This window comes from Salarias fasciatus, chromosome 10 (assembly GCF_902148845.1).
Source record: "Salarias fasciatus chromosome 10, fSalaFa1.1, whole genome shotgun sequence".
NCBI lineage: Eukaryota > Metazoa > Chordata > Actinopteri > Blenniiformes > Blenniidae > Salarias > Salarias fasciatus.
The window spans coordinates 19,703,294-19,722,644 of record NC_043754.1 but is presented as its reverse complement, the minus strand read 5'-3'; the positions used below and the strand labels follow the sequence as shown (position 1 = coordinate 19,722,644).

Below are 19,351 nucleotides of genomic sequence, written 5' to 3'. Positions count from 1 at the left end.
GTTTGGGGTCTTTCACCAAAACCACCTTATCGCCTGTCAATGGACAAAAAATAATGAGATATTTGAGGCTCAACTGGATAAAATGAAATTGAAATAATTTTGTTAAACATAGTGAAAAAATTTTTTCATTTTCTGAGATCAGAACAGTGTTCTTTCTACAGTCAATGGTTCATACTACATGAGCTGTAGATATAAAAAAAAAAACAAAGCAATATTTTAGATTTTTTTTTAATCGTGCAGCCGTGTCAGTTTATTTATCTGTCTTAATCCTTAAGTGTTCAATAAATATGATCATTTTAAAAAAGCTGTGTTTGGATCATACATTTAAACTACGTCACTTCCGGAAAGGGGGCGTGTCTTAACCTGTCAGCTACCCGTAGAACAACAAAAACAAACATCGCTGAGGTGCTCCGGGGACGGTAAGTGCTCAAGTCTCGAAACACACCACATCCGTGAAACAATACCACATTAACACTCAGCCGTGGAGCTCCAAATCGTGTCTCAGTTCAATCAGCCGCCGAAATATTTTTATTTTTTACCGTTTTTTAACGATACGAGGGTAAAGTCAGTTCTTACTGCTGGCTTTTCCTCACACGGTTTTTTCCAGTGACAGTCACAACAATAGCTTGTGTGCTCCGTAGATGTTCGAATACGCCCCCTGGCACTGCTAAGATGTTGAATTTACTGAGTACTTTTCTCAGTTTCCTCCTGTCGAAGCGTTGCGTGCAGGCCTCGACCGAAAGCAGCCCCCCAGACAGCATTTGTTATCGCTGTCTCGAACACCGTACTCCGTTCATAAAACCCACTCGTTTGACGTTGTTTTACTGACGATCTATAATCTGTTCTCCGTACAGTTTAACTTTTGACGGTTCCGGATTGAATATACCCTTCCATTTCATCCGGCAGTACCCAACAAGTGATTCTATGTGTTAATTTTGGAAAATCAGCTCTTCCAGACAGTTTGTTATTGCTGCAGTTCACCTCAAGTCCACCGCTAGGGGCGTGAGCGAGCAGTCTTAAAGTTGAGCTGATCAGTCAACACAAAGAAAAAAGTCATTTCTAATCACAAAACGCGACTTTATAGAAGATGGTTTTGCTTGTTTTTTGTTAATGCTTATTCATTGGAATAAGTGACATTCGGATTTTTCCTGGGTTTTCCCCCCCCCCCCCCTTCTGAGTGGTGTATTTTTCCTCAATAAAGCAAAGAATAGTTATTCTGGCACATGTTTACACCTTTTTCTAAAGAACGGTGATTGTCCACTGGGCTTTGCTTGTCCCTTCCTCCCACTCCATATTGTTTCCCTGACAGGAGCACAGCTGTCAGCCATATAGTGCAAGTTTCACTGCTTTTGATGTCTTTGTCTGGGGTGTTTGTCCTTTGTACCAGGAGGATTTAATATATCAAGGGTATTCCAGGATAATCTTTTTTTGCATCCCCAGAAATACATTTTTTTTATGGTCTTTCTTTCTCTTTTTTAAAAAGATGCAAGGTTTTCTCCATCAAAGTTCACATCAACATTTTTTTTTTTTTTTTGCCCTAGCAGGGATGGAGGTGTGTGATCTGGTGTATCACTGAGGACACTCTTCCCTTTGGTCTCTGCAACATCAGAGGTAAGAATCAGCAGCATCTGTGAAATGAGAAACTATCTATGACAGAAACATCAGACGGAGTCCGGACGAAGCGCTCAGTCAATTGGCAATCGCACCTCCTCAGGTGGGCCGAATTTAAGATGATCAGAGTCCTTTTTATCCGAAAGCGATAGGGCTGATCAGGACGGAGGAGTGACAGGACATCTGGATGGAGACAATGATCAGGTTATATGTTCTCTTGTGAATTGAGGTTATTGTCAAACTATCTAAAAGCCTTTGATTTATCTTTATAAGTTCATAAACCTGAATTAAAGTAGAGCAATGAAATAATTGGATTTCTGCTGTGAGCTGCTTTTTAAAATTGTGTTAATTTGGGATAAAACTTTATATTTAACATCAGGTTTATAAATACAGAAGAGAAATCTGAATTCATCACCGTTGGTGCCTCTTTTTTCACAATGTGGACACATAAAACATCACAATTATGAAAACTGATAAATTCTATCTGATTACCACTACTGTAGATCTGTTGACCCCCAAATGCTCAAAAATGTGCCAAATGGAACACGTGATACTCCTGATTGACTCCTACCGGCCACATAAAGATTCTTTATTACAATGTGCAAGATTAATCCCCACAATGGAATACAGTCTTTCTTTATTTACCACTACAACCAGCTATTTATCATTAAATTGTGTTATTTTGTTAATATTTCAACTCTTTAACTAATCTGCCATTAGTTGCTTTTTGACAACTGCCTTCTGACATAAAAGAATATAAATTCCCAAAGCCCTCTGATATAAAGTAGTATCACACATGTGAGAAACTGCATGTTTGTGTTCGCTGACAGAAAGAACCATCTTTCGTAAAAGAAGTGAAGGTAATAAAAGAAAATCGATGTAAGTGAGAACAGGTGGAGGGCAGAGTCGCAGCCGTGCACCTGTTCTGTTCCTCAGTGCTACTCTCTGTCTCATGTTTCCATCTTGTGGGTTATTCTGTGATCTTCGCCGAGTATTTTTAGACCTTTTTAGCCAAGACGTGTCAAAAACACAGATGAAATTTGCCTGTTAACAGATACAGCAAGACAATTAATGAAGCTGTGTCCGTCAGATTTACCAGGAAAGTGTAATGTGAGAAGTTTCATAGCATTCAATAGCTGTGAGGCTTTTTCCATTTGTCCATATTTATTTAGATTTCACCTTCCAGACAGTAAAACAAAACTTACTGTTTGGCACATATATATTTCTTAATAGCAGGGGTGTTAAACTTAAGGCCCGTCGGGCAAAGCTGTCCTGCAAGAGGTTTCAGTCCTGCAAGTCAAAACACCAAGGAAATTGTGAAAATTTCAACAAAGCCATTGACTTTTTAACTCATTTTTTAAGAGTAGTGGACACAAAACTACACTGAGACCCAAGTTTAGGAACTAGTATTCGTCTCAAAGTCATGTTGTTAGGGTGAGTTTGTAAAATCATGCATTATGCAACAACTGTAGGAGAAGTTTTTTTTTTTCAGTATTTTGCACCAGAGGATTTCATTAAAATTGAGTTTATGTTAAGATTGCAGTCATTTTCAGTAGTTATTGTTTGAGTTGCAAAAATATAGATATCAGGTGTATTCTGTCACAACAAAGAAAAACATGGCACTCAAGATGATATTAGCCTTATTTTCCTTGTCACAAATGAACTGATCATCATATCTATAATCTATATAATCTATAAATCAACATTCACTTCTGCAGCAACACTGCACTGAGAGGAGCTGCTGTTTATTCTGAGCGGCAGGGCGTGTTTGGCGTGACCTTTGAACCTTGTAAAAGACCTACTGACGCCAGCGAGGTGAATGTCATTTAATATGTGAAAGTGCCGTGGAGCAACGTTAGGAAAATGTCATAGAAATACATAGTGGAAGGAAATTCAGAGAGATTGGGCTCAAGTTGACTAGCAGACGTAAGACGTAAGTGAGTGATTAACTTTGTTACAAGCGGAAAGACACCGTTTGAAATTGCCAGTGAACACTGAAGTCATTGTAGTGATGATTCAGCAGTTTATGTATCTAAACTGTAGCTGTTTGTGTTTCTCCCTCGGATACTCGCTCAGGGATTAAATCATGGAGCTGTCCTCTGACGAAGAGGAGGCCCGCACCTTCGTCCAAGTCATCAGTGAGAAGTACAACCCGGAGAATTTCCCCTACGGCCAAGGCATCGGCGTGGTGCTTCTCCCCAGTCCTCCCGGGTCCCCTGTCAAAGGTGAGGAGAGCTGGACGGAGGTGCTTCAACATCTTCACCACAACTTTTGTGATCAAGCCAGGCAGCTCTCATACTGCTCATGAAACAGAGTCTGATCAACTTCTTTTTTTAAAGCTATCTTCCAAGCAAAAACGGAAGTTCTAAGCTTGATTTCTGTTAGCGTAGCTGAGGGCGTACCTCAGAGATAAGCGTCATGGTACCACTTTATTTTTTAATTTTCCAAAACAAAGTTAAGTCTGATTTCTTTCTCTTGAAGCTCTTATTAAATTAATACATTTAAACTGATCATGCTTTCTTATTTAAAAGCTAAACCAAATCCTCCAGTTAGTTAGCAACTGGAGGAACGTTTCACAACCATCCAGAAGAGACACTTCTGTTATTAATTTACATTTAACACAACCAAGTTGTTAGAAATTGGCGTTGTATGTGCATGTTTAATCTTTTTAATCTCAGTCTTTTTATAGAAAATATCTCTGTGTTACATCCAACATGTTTCCGTCTGCTAGCTTACAGTGATGTGTCTGATATCGCGGCGCTGACGTTGGCTGTTGCGTTTTGCAGATCGCCTCTTCTTGCCGAGCACGCTGGTTCTGAATGATTGCGGGATCAGCAAAGCCGGCGACCGGTCGGACATCGCCGCTTTCTGTGCGCACGTGGTGGAGCTGGACCTGTCCTTCAATCAGCTGAATGACTGGGGCGAGGTGGGTGTCCGTGACGTCATGAAGAGAAGCCATGACATTTACCCTGCTGCCTTCCAGTCTAATATTGAGCAAAAAGGCGTGAATACAGAACAGTGACGTGAGTAAATTTTCAAAACAGATGTCTGGACTCGTTATATTGAGATAAGAGGAAAAAGCACAAGTGTTACTGATAACCAGAGGAACCAGAAGTACACGTGTAGTGCAGATATTTTTGTAGAAAATAGATAAAAATAGATGGGAGGACATTTTTAAAGGCAGTACTGTCACATCAGGCCACGCACAGACACTACGTCGCTGCTGTTGAGCCTTGCAGGCAACTTTCTGACACTTTGCTGCTTAAGTTTCTGTGAAAAAACATCACGTTAATGAGGTACCTGTTATGTCTCATTATGCCTTTTGAATTACTCTCATCTTTCATGTGTCTTAACGCATCGACGGGTCCGAAGCGTAATCACCTTCTCTATGAGTTGTTGGCCCATTTATTCAGTTGATTGTCACTCTGGATGGAGAGGTGGTGTACAGCATTGCAAATGAAATCGATAGTTCTGCGTGATTGCAAACTGAAATAAACGAGCTAGACTATCAAGAGCAAAAATGTTCTAGGTTTCTTTTCTTGTACATTTTTTGGCAGGACTGTGTTGCTTTCGAGTTTAGAATTTCACTGGGATTATCTCTTCATAAACACAGTCTATGATAGTATATGTAAGTATAACAAACCTGTATTTGCAGATGCAAACAACAATAAATCTACTGTATGTGGGCATAAACTTAAAAAATGTGAATGTTGAATGTTGCTGAAAGTTTTATTACAGTAATGTCATTTAATAATTGTTGCTAACTGATTTCCAGATCTGCACCATCGTTTCCAACGTCCCCCAGCTGGACTTCCTCAACCTGAGCATGAACCCGCTGAGCAGCATGCAGCTGCAGCCCAGCATGGCCGAGGTTTTTTCCAGAGTGCGGCGCCTCGTCCTCATCAACACGCAAGTCAGCTGGGACACCGTGCACACGCTCACACGGAACACGCCAGAGTGAGTCGGCACGCATTTGTGTTTGACGCAGGGAAACAAATAATGCTTTGAATTCTTCATCCTGAACCAGAAAACTTAAAGGGATACTTCAACATTTTGGCAAATTGGCCCATTTAGCGCAATTCCTTAGTCATTTCGAACAGCATACTTACTTTTTTTGTGAGGGCGAGCTATTGTTTATCCAGAGGTGAGTCGGGGAAGGTTTTCGGGACGGACACAATGGAAGTGGATGGTATTTTTGGTTCCCCTCGTCAAACTCATCAAATACACAATCCAACAACCCTAAAACACTTTGGTGGACACGTTATAATCCGCACATTCACTACGCCGTGAAATATAAACGCAAAATTACGAGACTGAGTTGTTTATGCAAAGATTGCTAAGACGGAACTATTTACTAAACATGGCGTCTGGGTGTAGTGATTTCAAAAGAAAAAGTAGTTCCCAGCATTTGCTTCAGTGTCGTAACGCTACAATATTATTTGTTGGTGTTCCACAGCGTAGTGAATGTGCGGATTATAACGTGTCCACCAAAGTGTTTTGGGGTTGTTGGATTTTGTATTTGATGAGTTTGACGAGGGGGAACAAAAATACCATCCACTTCCATTGTGTCCGTCCCGAAAACCTTCCCCGACTCACCTCTGGATAAACAATAGCTCGCCCTCACAAAAAAGGTAAGTATGCTGTTCAAAATGACTAAGGAATTGCGGTAAATGGGCCAATTTGCCAAAATGTTGAAGTATCGCTTTAAAGCCTTAGTATCAGAAAATAATATTAAAAAAAAGATTAATAACAAACTAAATGACACAGAGTGAAATGTCTGTGTTCTTGCTTTTATATTCTTATGCCTTTTTACTGAGACAAAGGTTTTTAAAACTATATACTGTACACAGTATCACTTTTTAATTCAATTCAATTCCCATAAATCCCATAGTGGAGTGAACTGTCAATCCCAGAGAGAGCGAGCTAGCTAGTTAGCTAGCTTCCAGCCTACAGCAACACCCCTAACAAAAAGGTCCAGGAAGGTCTGAACCAGCCCTAACTGTAAGCTTTGCTAAATAATCTTAAGCCTAACCTAAATAAGATCCTGTGTCAGCCTCCCTCACAGAGAATGGGAGCTGGTTCCACATGACAGCAGCCTGATAGCTGAAAGCTCTGCCTCATGTTCTACTTTTAGAGAACCTAGGAACCTCCAGCAGACCAGCACTCTGAGAACGAAGCATTCTCCTGGGGCAATATGGGAATAATAGCTCTTTAAGATATGATTGAGCCTGGCTGTTCAGATCTTTATAAGTTAAGAGAAGGATTTTAAATTCTGTTCTAGATTTGACAGGAAGCCAGTGAAGAGAAGCTAATATTGGGGTGATATGATCTCTCCTCCTGGTTCTTGTCAGAACTCTTGCTGCAGCATTTTGAACCAGTGGAAGACTTTTTAAGCAGAAAAGTTACCACAGGGATAACTGGCTTGTGGCGGCCAAGCGTTCATTGCAACGTCGCTTTTTGATCCTTCGATGTCGGCTCTTCCTATTATTGTGAAGCAGAATTCACCAAGGGAATGTGAGCTGGGTTTAGACCGTCTTGAGACAGGTTAGTTTTACCCGACTGATGATGTGATGTTGCAGTAGTAATCCTTTTAACATTTGCAATAAAAAAAAAAAAAAAAACCTTCAATATTACTTTTAGCCTTTTTTTTATGCCTCTTTTTGCTGTTTTTAAAAGCTAAAAAAATGCTGGATCTCAATAAAGTTGAGTTTTTCACTACGAAAAAAAATCTGAGAAACAGCCGAGACTACTTTACTTCAACAAATCTTTATTTATTCAGCTTTCTCAGTACCATTAATTAGATCTTGCATAAAAGTTATGCTTTTTTTTTTTTTTAACTGAATGTTAACTAAAATAGGAATCCAGGAAGAAACCTTGAAAATGTTGGATAGTAGCTCATAGGAGAACAACCTGCAGCTACATTCATCCCGTTTTTTTTCCGTGCCGTCTGACCGGCCGTCTGCACCCCGTGTCTCAGACTGGAGGAGCTCTTCCTGTGCTTGAATGGCTACAACACCGTGTCCGAGTCCCAGGCCTCGTGCCCGTCGCTGCGCCTGCTGCAGATCACCGGCAACCAGCTGCAGGACTGGACGGAAGTGAGGAAGTTCGGGCGGCTCTACCCGCGGCTGAGCACGCTGGTGCTGGCCAACAACAGCGTGGACTCTGTGCGGGACACCAAGGAGGCGCTGGAGCGCCTCTTCCCCAACCTGCGCAGCATCAACTTCAACAACTCAGGTCTTGAGATCAGTGGGGGAGCACATTGTTTGTACTGCACAGGATGAATATTAACTTTGATTTGTTTATTCGTTTTAATCCAGGACTTCGTCAGTGGGAAGATATTGAAAAACTGAATTTCTTTCCGAAGCTGGAAGAAGTCAAAGCACAAGGGATCCCACTGCTGCAGCCTTACAGCTCTCAGGAGAAGCGGAGTCTACTTTTAGCACAGTGAGTCTGAAGCTTTATTGGTGTGAGGCGTGTTTAAGTTCAGGACTGGATGAGCAAACAGAAATTTCAAATATAGATAACTCTAAACTCTTATCATGGTTTGAGTTCAAATCAGGAAAAAAAAAACAGAATTTCTGGAACAATCTGGAATATCCCTTTAGGCTAATGTAAGAGAATAAAGGATTTCTGTATCCTTTATGGGGACAAATGTTTTGCATCCCAGTACCTGACAAAACAACGCAGACACTTTATTTCCACTGCGTTATCGCTGTGTCTCCCTGCAGGCTGCCCTCTGTAACAGTGCTGAATGGGAGCGCAGTGTCTGAGGGGGAAAGAGAGGACGCCGAGAGGTTCTTCATCAGGTACTACCAGGACCAGAAGTGTCCTGAACGGGAGCTTCCTGAGAGGTACGGTCCGCTTTTGCAATGCACACACACAAGCACGCTTCATATTTTCACCCAGTGGTGATGGAGGATGACTATTTGATGTTGATGCAGCCCAAGTTACTGATACCACTGATGACCTGTGGGGGCAGTGTTGTGCAGTGCTTCTCCAGTGCGCCTCGAAAAAAGGAGCAAAGAAGACAACAGAAATGGCGATCGCTTCAACTGTGTGAATGTGAACGTGGATGCAGACATGTATCTATGGCTTTAGCCGACCCGGAGACCAACAGCAGTGAAATAACTGCTGTCGCTCTCTGCTGACGGCATTCCACTTAACCCGGGCCGAATGTTTGGGAGGGCTTTCTGAAGGAAGGTGTAGTCGCTGACTGGGAGAAACTAACCTTTGGGGGACAATGGCACCAGTCTCTGGCTGTTCAATGAGTCCTTTGTGGTGGGAATTCTCTGATTGGAAAACTGATACACCAGGTAGCAGGTTGATTTTTTTTTTTTTCATGTATACACCTTCTCTGTCAACCTCAAACCTTAACTGAATAGAGATTTCTGATGGAGCCGTCACAGCATTCCTGTCTGTGAATTATCTGTTTTGTAATTTGGTATTTTTGAGCTGTCTGAAGTTCCTTATTGGTTCTTCACAGAACAAAAAAAGCCTTATTTTATTTCAAAAACACAGTTTTTCTTTCTGCAGTGATTTTCTTCATTCTTCCTTGTGTTTGTTGCGTGCTCCCTCTTGGATGGACGCCATTTCCTCAGTGCGTGACTGCGTGTGGGTGTTGTATGGGTGTCGGACACGCTCGGGAAGCGGCGAACACACCGCTATCCCCTTTCCTTTCGGATGGGGCTTGTGGCCCTGCTACCCCGAGAGATCAGAGCGCTGCAGGGTGGGTCACAGCCTCTCAGGTGAACACATCTGACACAGCCTGGCTTTGAGTAACCATAAACTCCGTCTCAAAACCATAAATCGGACCGATTGCGACCGACACGAACCGGCAGATCCAGATATGGAGTCAGGCAGACTTGGGAAAAGAAATACAAAGAAAGAAATGTGGAAGGATTATTGTGAGGAGAGAGTGAGAGACGGCAGGGTTAAAGCCGAAATCTGACTCTGTCTGACCAGTAGGAGTAGGAAGGGTCTTAAAGGGGGCTAGACCCGGATACTGAGAACCGGAGTTGGAGTAAAATGAGGGGGATGTCTGTAATGAACCTTTTTAAGCTGGTCATTTTTCAACAGGAGGGCCGAATCAGATCTGAACTGGGTTCAGATGGCTTTGACTGTTATTTGCTGCCCATTATCAAAGAATGCCAATGAGACAATCAAAATGCTGACTTGTTATCACCTGGAGCTTTGTTTGTCCTTTTATACTGTGCTTACCACCTTAAATGAAGCCTCTTTGCTAAATGGCCTCCGTTAGAAAGGCACTTTGTGCACCATGGCCTTAGAGGAAGAATTCCCAGGGTGGACGGAGAGTTTCTGGCCAGAGAAAGCCAGGCCAGGGGATTGGTTTTGTCGGGGGAGTTGAGGGGAGGGAAGTGGAATTGCTTTGATTGGCCCAGCTGTTACAGTAGCTTTCAAAGCACAGGCCTTTTCTCCTGGATTTTATTTAATCGTTCCTGGGTCCTTATCGCGAGCGCGCGTTCCCCGGAGACGGCCCGGAGCTTTCTCACGGCAAGGAGGAGGCAGAGGACTCGGTGTTTCTCTGACTCCCCCAACACACCGCAAGGCAGGTTTCCACCCACCTCTTTATAGCTCCACTTTTAATTGGACGGTAAAGCAGAACAAGTAGAAACAGCAGAAATCTTGACATATGATGCTTGAATTCCTCAAATAAGTCTTCGGCTCAAGTTTTCTCAAAGCTCTCTTGCAGCCTCAGTACTGTAGTTAAAAAGAAGCATCCAGATAAAAACTGAGTAAATACAACACAAAGCAAAAAGAGCCAAAAACTCGAGTGTTTCTCTCTTCCAGGTACCACGTCCTCGTGTCCAAGTACGGCCGCCTGGAGCCGCTGGCGGAGGTGGACCTGAGCCCGCGCTGCGCCACGCTCAGCGTTCGCTTCGGCGAGCGGGAGGAGGCCCTCAGCCTCCGCCTGGAGCAGACGGTGGGCGACCTCAAGAAGCAGATCAGGACACTGCTGCAGCTGCCCGCCAACAGCGTCCGGCTCTTCTACACCGCCCGGGAAATAGGCTTCACGCTGGGCCCCGAGGAGCTGAAGTGCGGCTCCCGGGCGCTGCACTCCTACAGCATGCGGGACGGAGACGAGATCCTGGTGGTGCAGAAAGTGAAGAGCCGCTGCAGCTCCTCAGATACTTGAGGGGGTTTTTTTCTTTTTTTTTTTTTTTTTTTCGATATTACAGCGAACGTACTGGATTCTAAACTTTGACTTGACCACGAAAAAGGTTTTACAATTTTGAATGTATAACAAAAAAGTGCTGCCCAACGTATTGATCAGAATTATGCATTTGTGTTTTTGCACATAGGCGCTCCGTGCTTATATTCAACATTAAGTGGAAATTGCACATTCTTGTGCTTCGAGCTGCTTGAGAGCAGACTGCAGTTTACACCTACTTAATGATAGATTCTTCAGAAAAGCCAGAAATAGTTTCCAATTGCCCCTTTTTTGGTTTGATTGCACATAGAAATGACAAAACTACTTTGTTATAATTGGTACTTGATGAAAACCGCCCTTTGCTTGAGGGTGATGCTGCTGCATCAATCCTCGGATGAAACTGTGGTTATGATGCCCCGAAAAAGGACAAAAAAATGAGGACAAAAAGGAAATAAGCTGAGATGAAAATTGAAAAAGTTGATGAACAACGTCTGCTGTGCTCAAATTCTAATTCTAGTTCTAATCATGTCTTTCGGCTCGTCAAAACGTCCGCAGCTCCTCTGTGTTTTCCTGTTGCAGGTCAAAAAGAAACATCACAGTTACTTATTCGACAATTAAGAAAAAATTTAATCACAATCAATTAACCTTAATATTAAAGAAGTGATCAGGAATTTATTCAAACACTTATCTTTAACCCGTGGTTCTCAAAGTGTGGGGCAGGCCCTGACTGAGGGCGCCGCAGAGCTGCTGCCGGGGCACAGCAACAGGAACCATCGGCATTAGCTAGTTTGTTAAAAAACACATTTTTATTTGTATGATTCATATTTACAATAATTCTGACTGCAAAGCCAGCAGAGAAACCTGACAGATTTACTCATGAATCCCGACAAAAGTTGTTTTTATACCTGATAAAGTGAAAAACATCAATAAATTGTCAACACTGACAGAGGAGGGCTCATCCTGTCACACTTTGAGGACCTCTGCCTTTAACTTGAAGGGATCGGCGTTGCCAAGAGTTTATAAATTAGGTTTATCCTTAATGTGGAAAAATAGTTTTATTCACATCCTATTAACCACGAACGACTCAAAGAGGCTTTATTTTTATACCTTCTTATTTAAGCAGATTTTGCTGATTACAAATTTCTATCTCTAGCGTGAAGTCTCGGTCTCTTTCTCGTGACTGGAGTTGAAATAACCTGAAATAACCCCCACGAGCTGCCCCGTGGCGGCTTTGACGTGGAGCTCGCCGCTACCGCTCAGTCAAGACGCCCCGGGCCGAAAGACGAGCCCGGCGGCGGGGCGAGTTCGGGTCTGAGATGGAAGTGAAAGAAGTGTTGACGCTCGGGTTACGGCAGGTCTTCTGGCTGTCCGGCCCATGAATGGACCAGCCCCCCCCCCCCACCCCTCCTCCTTCCCTCTACGAGGCAGCTGAGAAACGTTGGGGGCCCGATCTGTATGGTAACCACACACCAGCTGCTGTGTCACGGAAACTTCCGCTGCGTTTAGGTTAGAGCGGGTTCACCCAACAAGCTCTCGCCCCCCCCCCCCACACGTTCATCCTCGTCTCACCCGGCTGCCGCGTCGAGCTTCTGGACTGTTTATAGTGGCTCACACTTTTTAAAACTGACATTGTTTCCAGCACGTGTGAGGACACTTTGACTTATCCCCCACCTTCTTTAAATAAGGGTTTTGTTATCCAAAGCATGTGAACGTGTGTTTCCTCATTGTGCCATCTGGATCCTTTGGGTAGCAGATAACTGGACTTCACTGGTGTTTTATTGACTGGGTTTGCATTAGATGTTTTATTTGGGTGATTTCTTTCACGGAGCGGAGGTGATGATGGGATAAGCGTTTATCGTGGGTCGCTGCATGATCTGGTATTTCTTCATGTTCGATTCATAATTTCGGGGTGAGTGTGTGGGAGAGATATGGTGTTTCAGGGAAACAATGTTTTTGGGGCATTTGTGATTTTGAGTTTGTGAGATGTTAACTGTGCTTCGGTCCGCCTTTCCTTCAGTGATACCAAAATGCAGAGTTTATCGACAGATTTTTAAAAAGAAAAGTGTTTTATCGGAAAAGTGCAGTTTGCCTTGTGCTGTTTAGAAAATGGTGTATAATTTATATCATGTTTGCGCTCTGCTTCCTCATGTGTATCTTGACACCTTTTCTTTCCTCTCTTGACACCACAATGCTTTTGCTTCACCTGTACTGTATAATGGTGCTTTCACCTCCTAAAGAAATAAAGTTATACATATTTCAGATGGCTGCTGCGTCATCCATGGTCCTGCTGATAAGAACAACAAACAAGTTACTGATCTGCATGCTTAGAGAATTACTACATTTTGATTTTTAGTGGTACATTTTAGTGGTTTTTACCAATGTGCAACAAGGTACTTTTTTTTTCTGTTGTTAAATTTAGCCAGTTTTCCATCAAATATAATTTATCTGAAGCTGTAAAAGTTTTAACTTTCTATCTAGATGAATACTTACATTTAAGTTATTATTGGCATTTATTAACACTACATTTCAACATCCCGGAAAGAGAAAGGTATGAGGTGGGCACACGTCTTGTGTTACAGGCAGGCAGGACATACACCTGATAAGCATGCACGCCTCTGTTGGGCTGGCCGAGTACTGGGCCGTGGAGGAGAAGGAATTCTGCAGATCCTGTCTCTTTCTGGCAGCGGCGATTCGACCGAGCTGCGAAGAGTCCATTCCATACGTGTCAGGCGGTGTTGTGTTTCTGGGGCATTCCCTCTATTTCCCTCCCGCCTTCTATTCCAGCAGCATGGCTCCTGTGTGGAATATCTATGCCACCCACCCCTCAACGCGAGGACCCTCTTCTTAATAAATGGCAGCGAAAGAGGACTTAGGACACTGTTTTTCTTTGTCAAGAACCTCAGTATAAATACAGACACAAATGCTTCAAATGCCATAGACATAGCTGTGATGCAGCAACAATCATCAATCATGATCAAGTGTTTACTTGTTTCCACACATTCTGAGTTCCTACAGTATTATTGCCTGTTTCCATGTTTGGTCGTTTGGCACCACCAATAGGATGGAAGTTGGGATTTTAGCTTAAATATCAGGCCAGTTTTCTCCTCATGTTTTTGATGGTTTCTGAGACTCAAAAAGGCTCAGTTATTCTCTTGAAAACACTAAAGTCACACCTTTATTCATTGCACATAAATGTAGGCATGTCAGCCCACACCCTCTGCTGAAGAAACTTAAAGGAATACTCCGAAGATTTTGGACCCACGCCCTATCCCTATCATTTATGAAGTGAGATAAGCTCATAAATACCTTTTTTGTGTCTGTGCGTCCAGTGGCTGGCTCCCAGCTGTTAGCATCGTAGTTAGCTTAGCTCAACTGCTGGAGGTGAAGAGGAGACAGAGCCGGACTGACGAAAGTGGACAAAATACTCCTTCCAGTGGTCCAGGGGACGGCGTATTAGCACGTGAAGTAAATCCGAATGGATATAAAACATTTTAAAAGATGTGTTTTCTTTTCAATCCGTTAAAATAACATTTTGATACACACAGATCTGCACAAGCATAGCGCTCCGCGGAAGGATATACCGGCGCACAGCGGCTGAGTCTATGGCTTCTACTGCTGTGCTCCGGTATATCCTTCCGCAGAGCACTGCGCATGTGCAGATCTGTGTGGATCAAAACGTTATTTTAACGGATTGAAAAGAAAACACGTCTTTTAAAATGTTTTATATCCATTCGGATTTACTTCACGTGCTAATACGCCGTCCCCTGGACCACTGGAAAGAGTATTTTGTCCACTTTCGTCAGTCTGGCTCTGTCTCCTCTTCAGCTCCTGCAGTTGAGCTAAGCTAACTACGATGCTAACAGCTGGGAGCCAGCCACTGGACGCACAGACACAAAAAAGGTATTTATGAGCTTATCTCACTTTGTAAATGATAGGGATAGGGCTTGAGTCCAAAATCTTCGGAGTATTCCTTTAATTCAACATTGCTGAGTTGCTGACAAGATGTTAACCTGCTCGTCTTCCATACAGCACAGATGAATGTGATTTGGCTGATATCACGGACCTTGTTGATATTCGCTGATGCAAAGGTCAGACCAAAGCTGGACGAAGGCTGTGATTCCATTGTTCCTCTGGCCGTGCAGTTGGTACTCCAATTCACTCCTGATCTGCGCCACTGCGTTATGAAGTGGGACTAAGGGCAAGGGGGGTTGAACGAGGTCTATTGTGCGCTAAGGTGAAGGAGTCACTGGGGTAAGAAGGTTTGGGTTACTGGAAGGAGGTCCACCATTGTGAATGGAAAGGAAGGAGAGCAGGGCAGGGAAGAGCCAACTTCTGGGCATAAGGGGTTGAATTAGAGTGGCCTGCTCCAGGGATTAGGTGACCGCCAAGCAGAGCTCAGTGGGAATCCAGTCTAGGACCTCTTTTTGTGAAGGTCAGGCTTGATGGATTTTCTTGAACTTGTGATGCTGGATACTCTGACCCTTTTCCCACACAATACCCTCCTGCTGCTTCCAGAAGTTTGATAAAATTTACGTCAGGTGGCAGTCATTCTTGGTGTGATTCGTATTCGGAAAGTTGGCTGAACAAAGAATTTAACTGCTTATGATCGATGTTGATTGGTTGGTTGGATTAACAAATGCCTGTGATGCAATTCAAATCTGGATTTTAACAGTTTTAATTTTTAGAAAGACACCGCAATTGATTAAATATATATGATCAAACTTCAAAACCTTTTTCTCTATGCATCTAAAAATCTCATCCATCCATCTTCTGTGTGACTTTATCCTGTCTGGTTTCGCAGCACATTGAATCCAATCCCATTCACACTCGCAAGACATTTTGTGGGACAGCAGGACTACAGAATTTATGAAATGTTGGAAAAAAGTATGTAGAACATTTCATGCAACGTCTATCTTTAAGATAAAATAAATGAAACATAAGATTTTGGTTCATAATCAATGATCGTGTCCTTTTTTATGTCATTAAACTTCAGCTAAAAAGAGAAAGTCTTAAGATGTAATCTGGGTAAAATTTCCAGATATTTAAATAGCTGTAAAGCAAACCGTTAAGATGGCCACCCATGTATTCATAGAGGTAAAGTCAAGGTCTTATCGTGTTTTTTTGTCTGAATGAATCATCGCTGAAGAAACGGTCAATCCGCCCCTCTTTCCCGCTTCTCCCAGCTCAGCATTTCCTAAAACACAAACCTTTGACCGGGAAGTCACCCCCCCCCCCCCCCCCCCCCCCCCGGCACATTAAGACACCTGTAACTGTCGACTTTTCTTTATTGTTTTTTGTTTCTTTCTCTCTTTGTACGACATTCTCTTTCACAGCTTAGTTAAGAGTATGTGAGCATTTACACAACAAGACGTGGGAGGTATAAAAGAAGGCCCCGTGGAGAGTCTCGGTGCGGCTTAATGGGAGCCCGGGCCCTGCCCTCAGTCCTGGAGCCTTTCACACATCTTGCTCCCTGCCTCTCCAATTACTTCCACTGTCCACCGGCAACAAAGACCCAACTGACTGCCCTTTCCTTCCCAGACCCTATCAGCGTGGATCCACCTGAGATTTCCCTTCGTTATCTCTCCAGCATCTATGGAAATGAAGTGTCTTGTGTAACCTTGTAAATGAGGCTGTTCCTAATTAAAAAAAAGAGGTATACAGAGAATCCAAAGTGACTCATGTTAATTCTGTAACTTTACCTCCCACACCGATTGAAAAGCAAGGGTTCGGACCCTGTGTGTACTTCTGGTTTTTGTTCATAAATACCCCAGAGTGAGACTGTACTACTTCTGTGAGTTTGTGTTGAGCTTCGACTGTACTGAGTGAACTCTGCCCAGGAGGGAATACCGCAACCGAGGCCTGGTTCAGACTTAGCGGCTTGGCACCAACCGGGTTTTACACTTGATTGGAAAGACTGAATCTCTGTTCAGTTGATCATGGAAAAACGGCATTACCTTTTTTATTTAAAATGGTTCGATTTGAAAGTCATTTGTCAAGATAAAAGCTAAATTGTCATCATCATTTGGCTTACATCTCATCGAAATAGCAGATTTTCCCTAAAAGCCTTGCATTCATCCTTTATCAGAGGCTTTCTGTGTATGAAAACATCTCTTTCATTTTCACATTTTAAGCATTTATCCAGTCTTGTTTGTTCATCTTCCCTCTGTTATTTCCTGATCTCTGACCTCCATTCTCTCCTTCTCGCACGTTGCTCCCCTCTATCTCTCTCCCTCTCTCTCTCACGTCCTCAGATTCCTATGCTGTCCCTCCTCTCAACTCCCCCACCTCTCCTCCCCACCTACCCCCTTCCCCAAACACTGATCTCAGATTAAGTCGAACACTATCCCAGGTAATGTTTGCACCTGCTTCTTCAGGCAAAGCTCACTTGTGCAGCTTGTCCACAGTGAAATTCCCCCACTTCATTCCTGGAGGGACTTCATCATTTTGAAGCAAAACACAGACACCCGGATTGATTTAACTTCTGCTGGAGTTCCTGTGGTGGAGGAAGTAGTGTCCTTCTTACCGGGACATCCAGGTGCTACAGATACCCTTCATAACCTCCTCTGCCTCCCTCTGCATCACCGCCATCTCTCTGTGGATGGTCCTGTGCTGGATGGGACACTGCTGTGTGGAGATCGCCAGGTTAGACTAGTGAGGTGCTCAATGTCCATCTTCTGAAAGCAGGTGAGTGGACAGTTGCTTCTTCTACTATTTCTAATTCATTGCAAGTTTATTTCCTGAAGACCAATGTTGTGCAATCAGTGACCTTCACCTTCAGTGATTTTAATGTTTGATTCACAATAACTTTATGAAATGGAAAATTCAGAATAATGACAACCAGTGATCCAATCTTTCAACTTATCAGCTGGGATATTTATGCTTCTTTATATCTTTTATCAATTTATAACAGCATTTCTCTATCTTGACTTGTCTCATTGACTGAATTATCGTGTCACAGTTCCTTTTTGATGAGGGTGGTCTCTTTTTACCAAAACGTCCAAGATAAGCATTTCTCAGAGTCTTGTCCGGGCTTTATCTTAATCGGCACCTTAAACACCACTAAAAGAAGATAATGCTTGTCAGATGAGATGTGAGCTGCAAGACTCAAAAGAGCAATTGCTGTAATCTCTGTGCTGACGAAGTGTGATGAGAGGCTGATGACAGTCCAGCAGACGTCTGTCAGCAGTGCCCACTAGGTTTGGCACATCTGAACACAATTTAACATCAGGCTGGAGTGACACATTAGATGGATGACAGAGATTTGAGAGAGTAATCCGACTGAGATTAGATATTGCATGACAGATACAGGTACAAGCCCTAAATGTTTCCATGTCTTCAGGACAGTAACATTTTGGCGAGCATATTTAAATAATTCAAAATTCATTTTCTCAGCCAGACTTAAATTATATTACTTTAATATTTAACATTTTGACAATCAAACTATGATATGAGCATGGAATTAGTGGATTACACTGTTCGTGTGAAGGCTACAGATGTAGACCCTGTCCACACAGAGCTTCTGATCACACAAAAATGCATCCAAAAATATATTTTTCCATTCAAAAAAAAAAAAAAAAAATACAGAAAATGCTGAAAACTAGTATTTTCACCAGGCCTGCAGTGGCATGTAACTCTGTCACACTGCAACAACTATACACAAGGAACAGAGAAAAAGACATCAAGGACTCGAGACATGAAACTCAAAACACAGGCTCTGGACGTTTGTGGTGTGTGTTGCTCCTTATTTCATCCAATTTACAAAACACAGCCTTGTGGTGCACCATGCTGTTGGTGGTTGGCAGGGGTTGTTCGTACATACAGGTTAAGGAAAATGTTGAGTCATCGTCAGCATTTCAGCAACTTTCCAGGTTTATCCATAATCAGAATCAGAATCAGAATTATTTATGGGAGCCAATTCTAAAACACTGACCTCATGAAGACATTTGAAATAAAAACCAATCCGCCAAAACCTGTCTCCATGTGGTGACAGTCTTAAACTAGCGAACAAGCCACTTAGCTTGTGATGTTGCAACAAATGCAGGTGAAAATCTAAAACTTGCTCATTGGCGAAGTCCCACCTCTTAGTGAGGAGCATTCAAAAGGAACCAATGAACACATCCATCCAAAACATATATCCAACAACATTGCCGTCATCCATATAAGGAAACTGACAGACGTTGCTAACAAACTACTCCTCTCTCTTGAGTGTTCTGTCATCTGACAGGTCCGGCATCAGTCAGTACTCCACCTGGCTAATTTGAAGTGTTTTCACTTGAACTGCAAAAACATTGATTAATGACAGGAGATATATCTTTTCATGAATGCTGGCATGCTGAGGACTCTAAATGGACTTTTCTGAGCTCTCAACATTTCTCACTTTCTCAAATAACTTGATGGAGTTTTGTTTTTTTTTCCAGCTCTGAATTCAAAGTATTCTCTCTTTCTAGTTACATATGACTTTCACCACTAATTGGCTACATGCTAGCAAGACGGCTAACTGGTAATGGTCAGTTCAAATTAAGATTTGTTTTATTAACTCATGGATCGTTTTTAAATCTGTTATTTTCTCAA

The 19,351-nt window shown here is 42.7% G+C and overlaps 1 protein-coding gene across 2 annotated transcripts; it reads left to right on the top strand.

Moving 5' to 3' along the window:
- Positions 1-363: 363 nt before the first annotated feature.
- Positions 364-13,033, top strand: LOC115395524 (tubulin-specific chaperone cofactor E-like protein). Of its 2 annotated transcripts, none has more exons than XM_030101097.1 (9): positions 364-419; positions 1,545-1,611; positions 3,688-3,836; positions 4,398-4,537; positions 5,387-5,568; positions 7,589-7,845; positions 7,929-8,055; positions 8,340-8,462; positions 10,420-13,033. In XM_030101097.1, exons 3-9 carry the CDS (start codon positions 3,698-3,700, stop codon positions 10,763-10,765), a joined length of 1,314 nt encoding a protein of 437 aa, XP_029956957.1. In that variant the 5' UTR covers positions 364-419; positions 1,545-1,611; positions 3,688-3,697; the 3' UTR covers positions 10,766-13,033. The 2 variants fall into 2 exon arrangements, with proteins under 2 accessions (XP_029956957.1, XP_029956958.1); XM_030101098.1 differs by having other exon boundaries at positions 370-419; positions 1,542-1,611.
- Positions 13,034-19,351: the final 6,318 nt, after the last annotated feature.

Coding starts and splice junctions, on each gene's coding strand:
- LOC115395524 (XM_030101097.1), top strand. CDS start 3,698: ATGGAGCTGTCCTCTGACGAAGAGGAGGCCCGCACCTTCGTCCAAGTC. Junction 8,056..8,339: donor CGGAGTCTACTTTTAGCACA/GTGAGTCTGAAG, acceptor GTCTCCCTGCAG/GCTGCCCTCTGTAACAGTGC. Junction 8,463..10,419: donor GAACGGGAGCTTCCTGAGAG/GTACGGTCCGCT, acceptor TCTCTCTTCCAG/GTACCACGTCCTCGTGTCCA.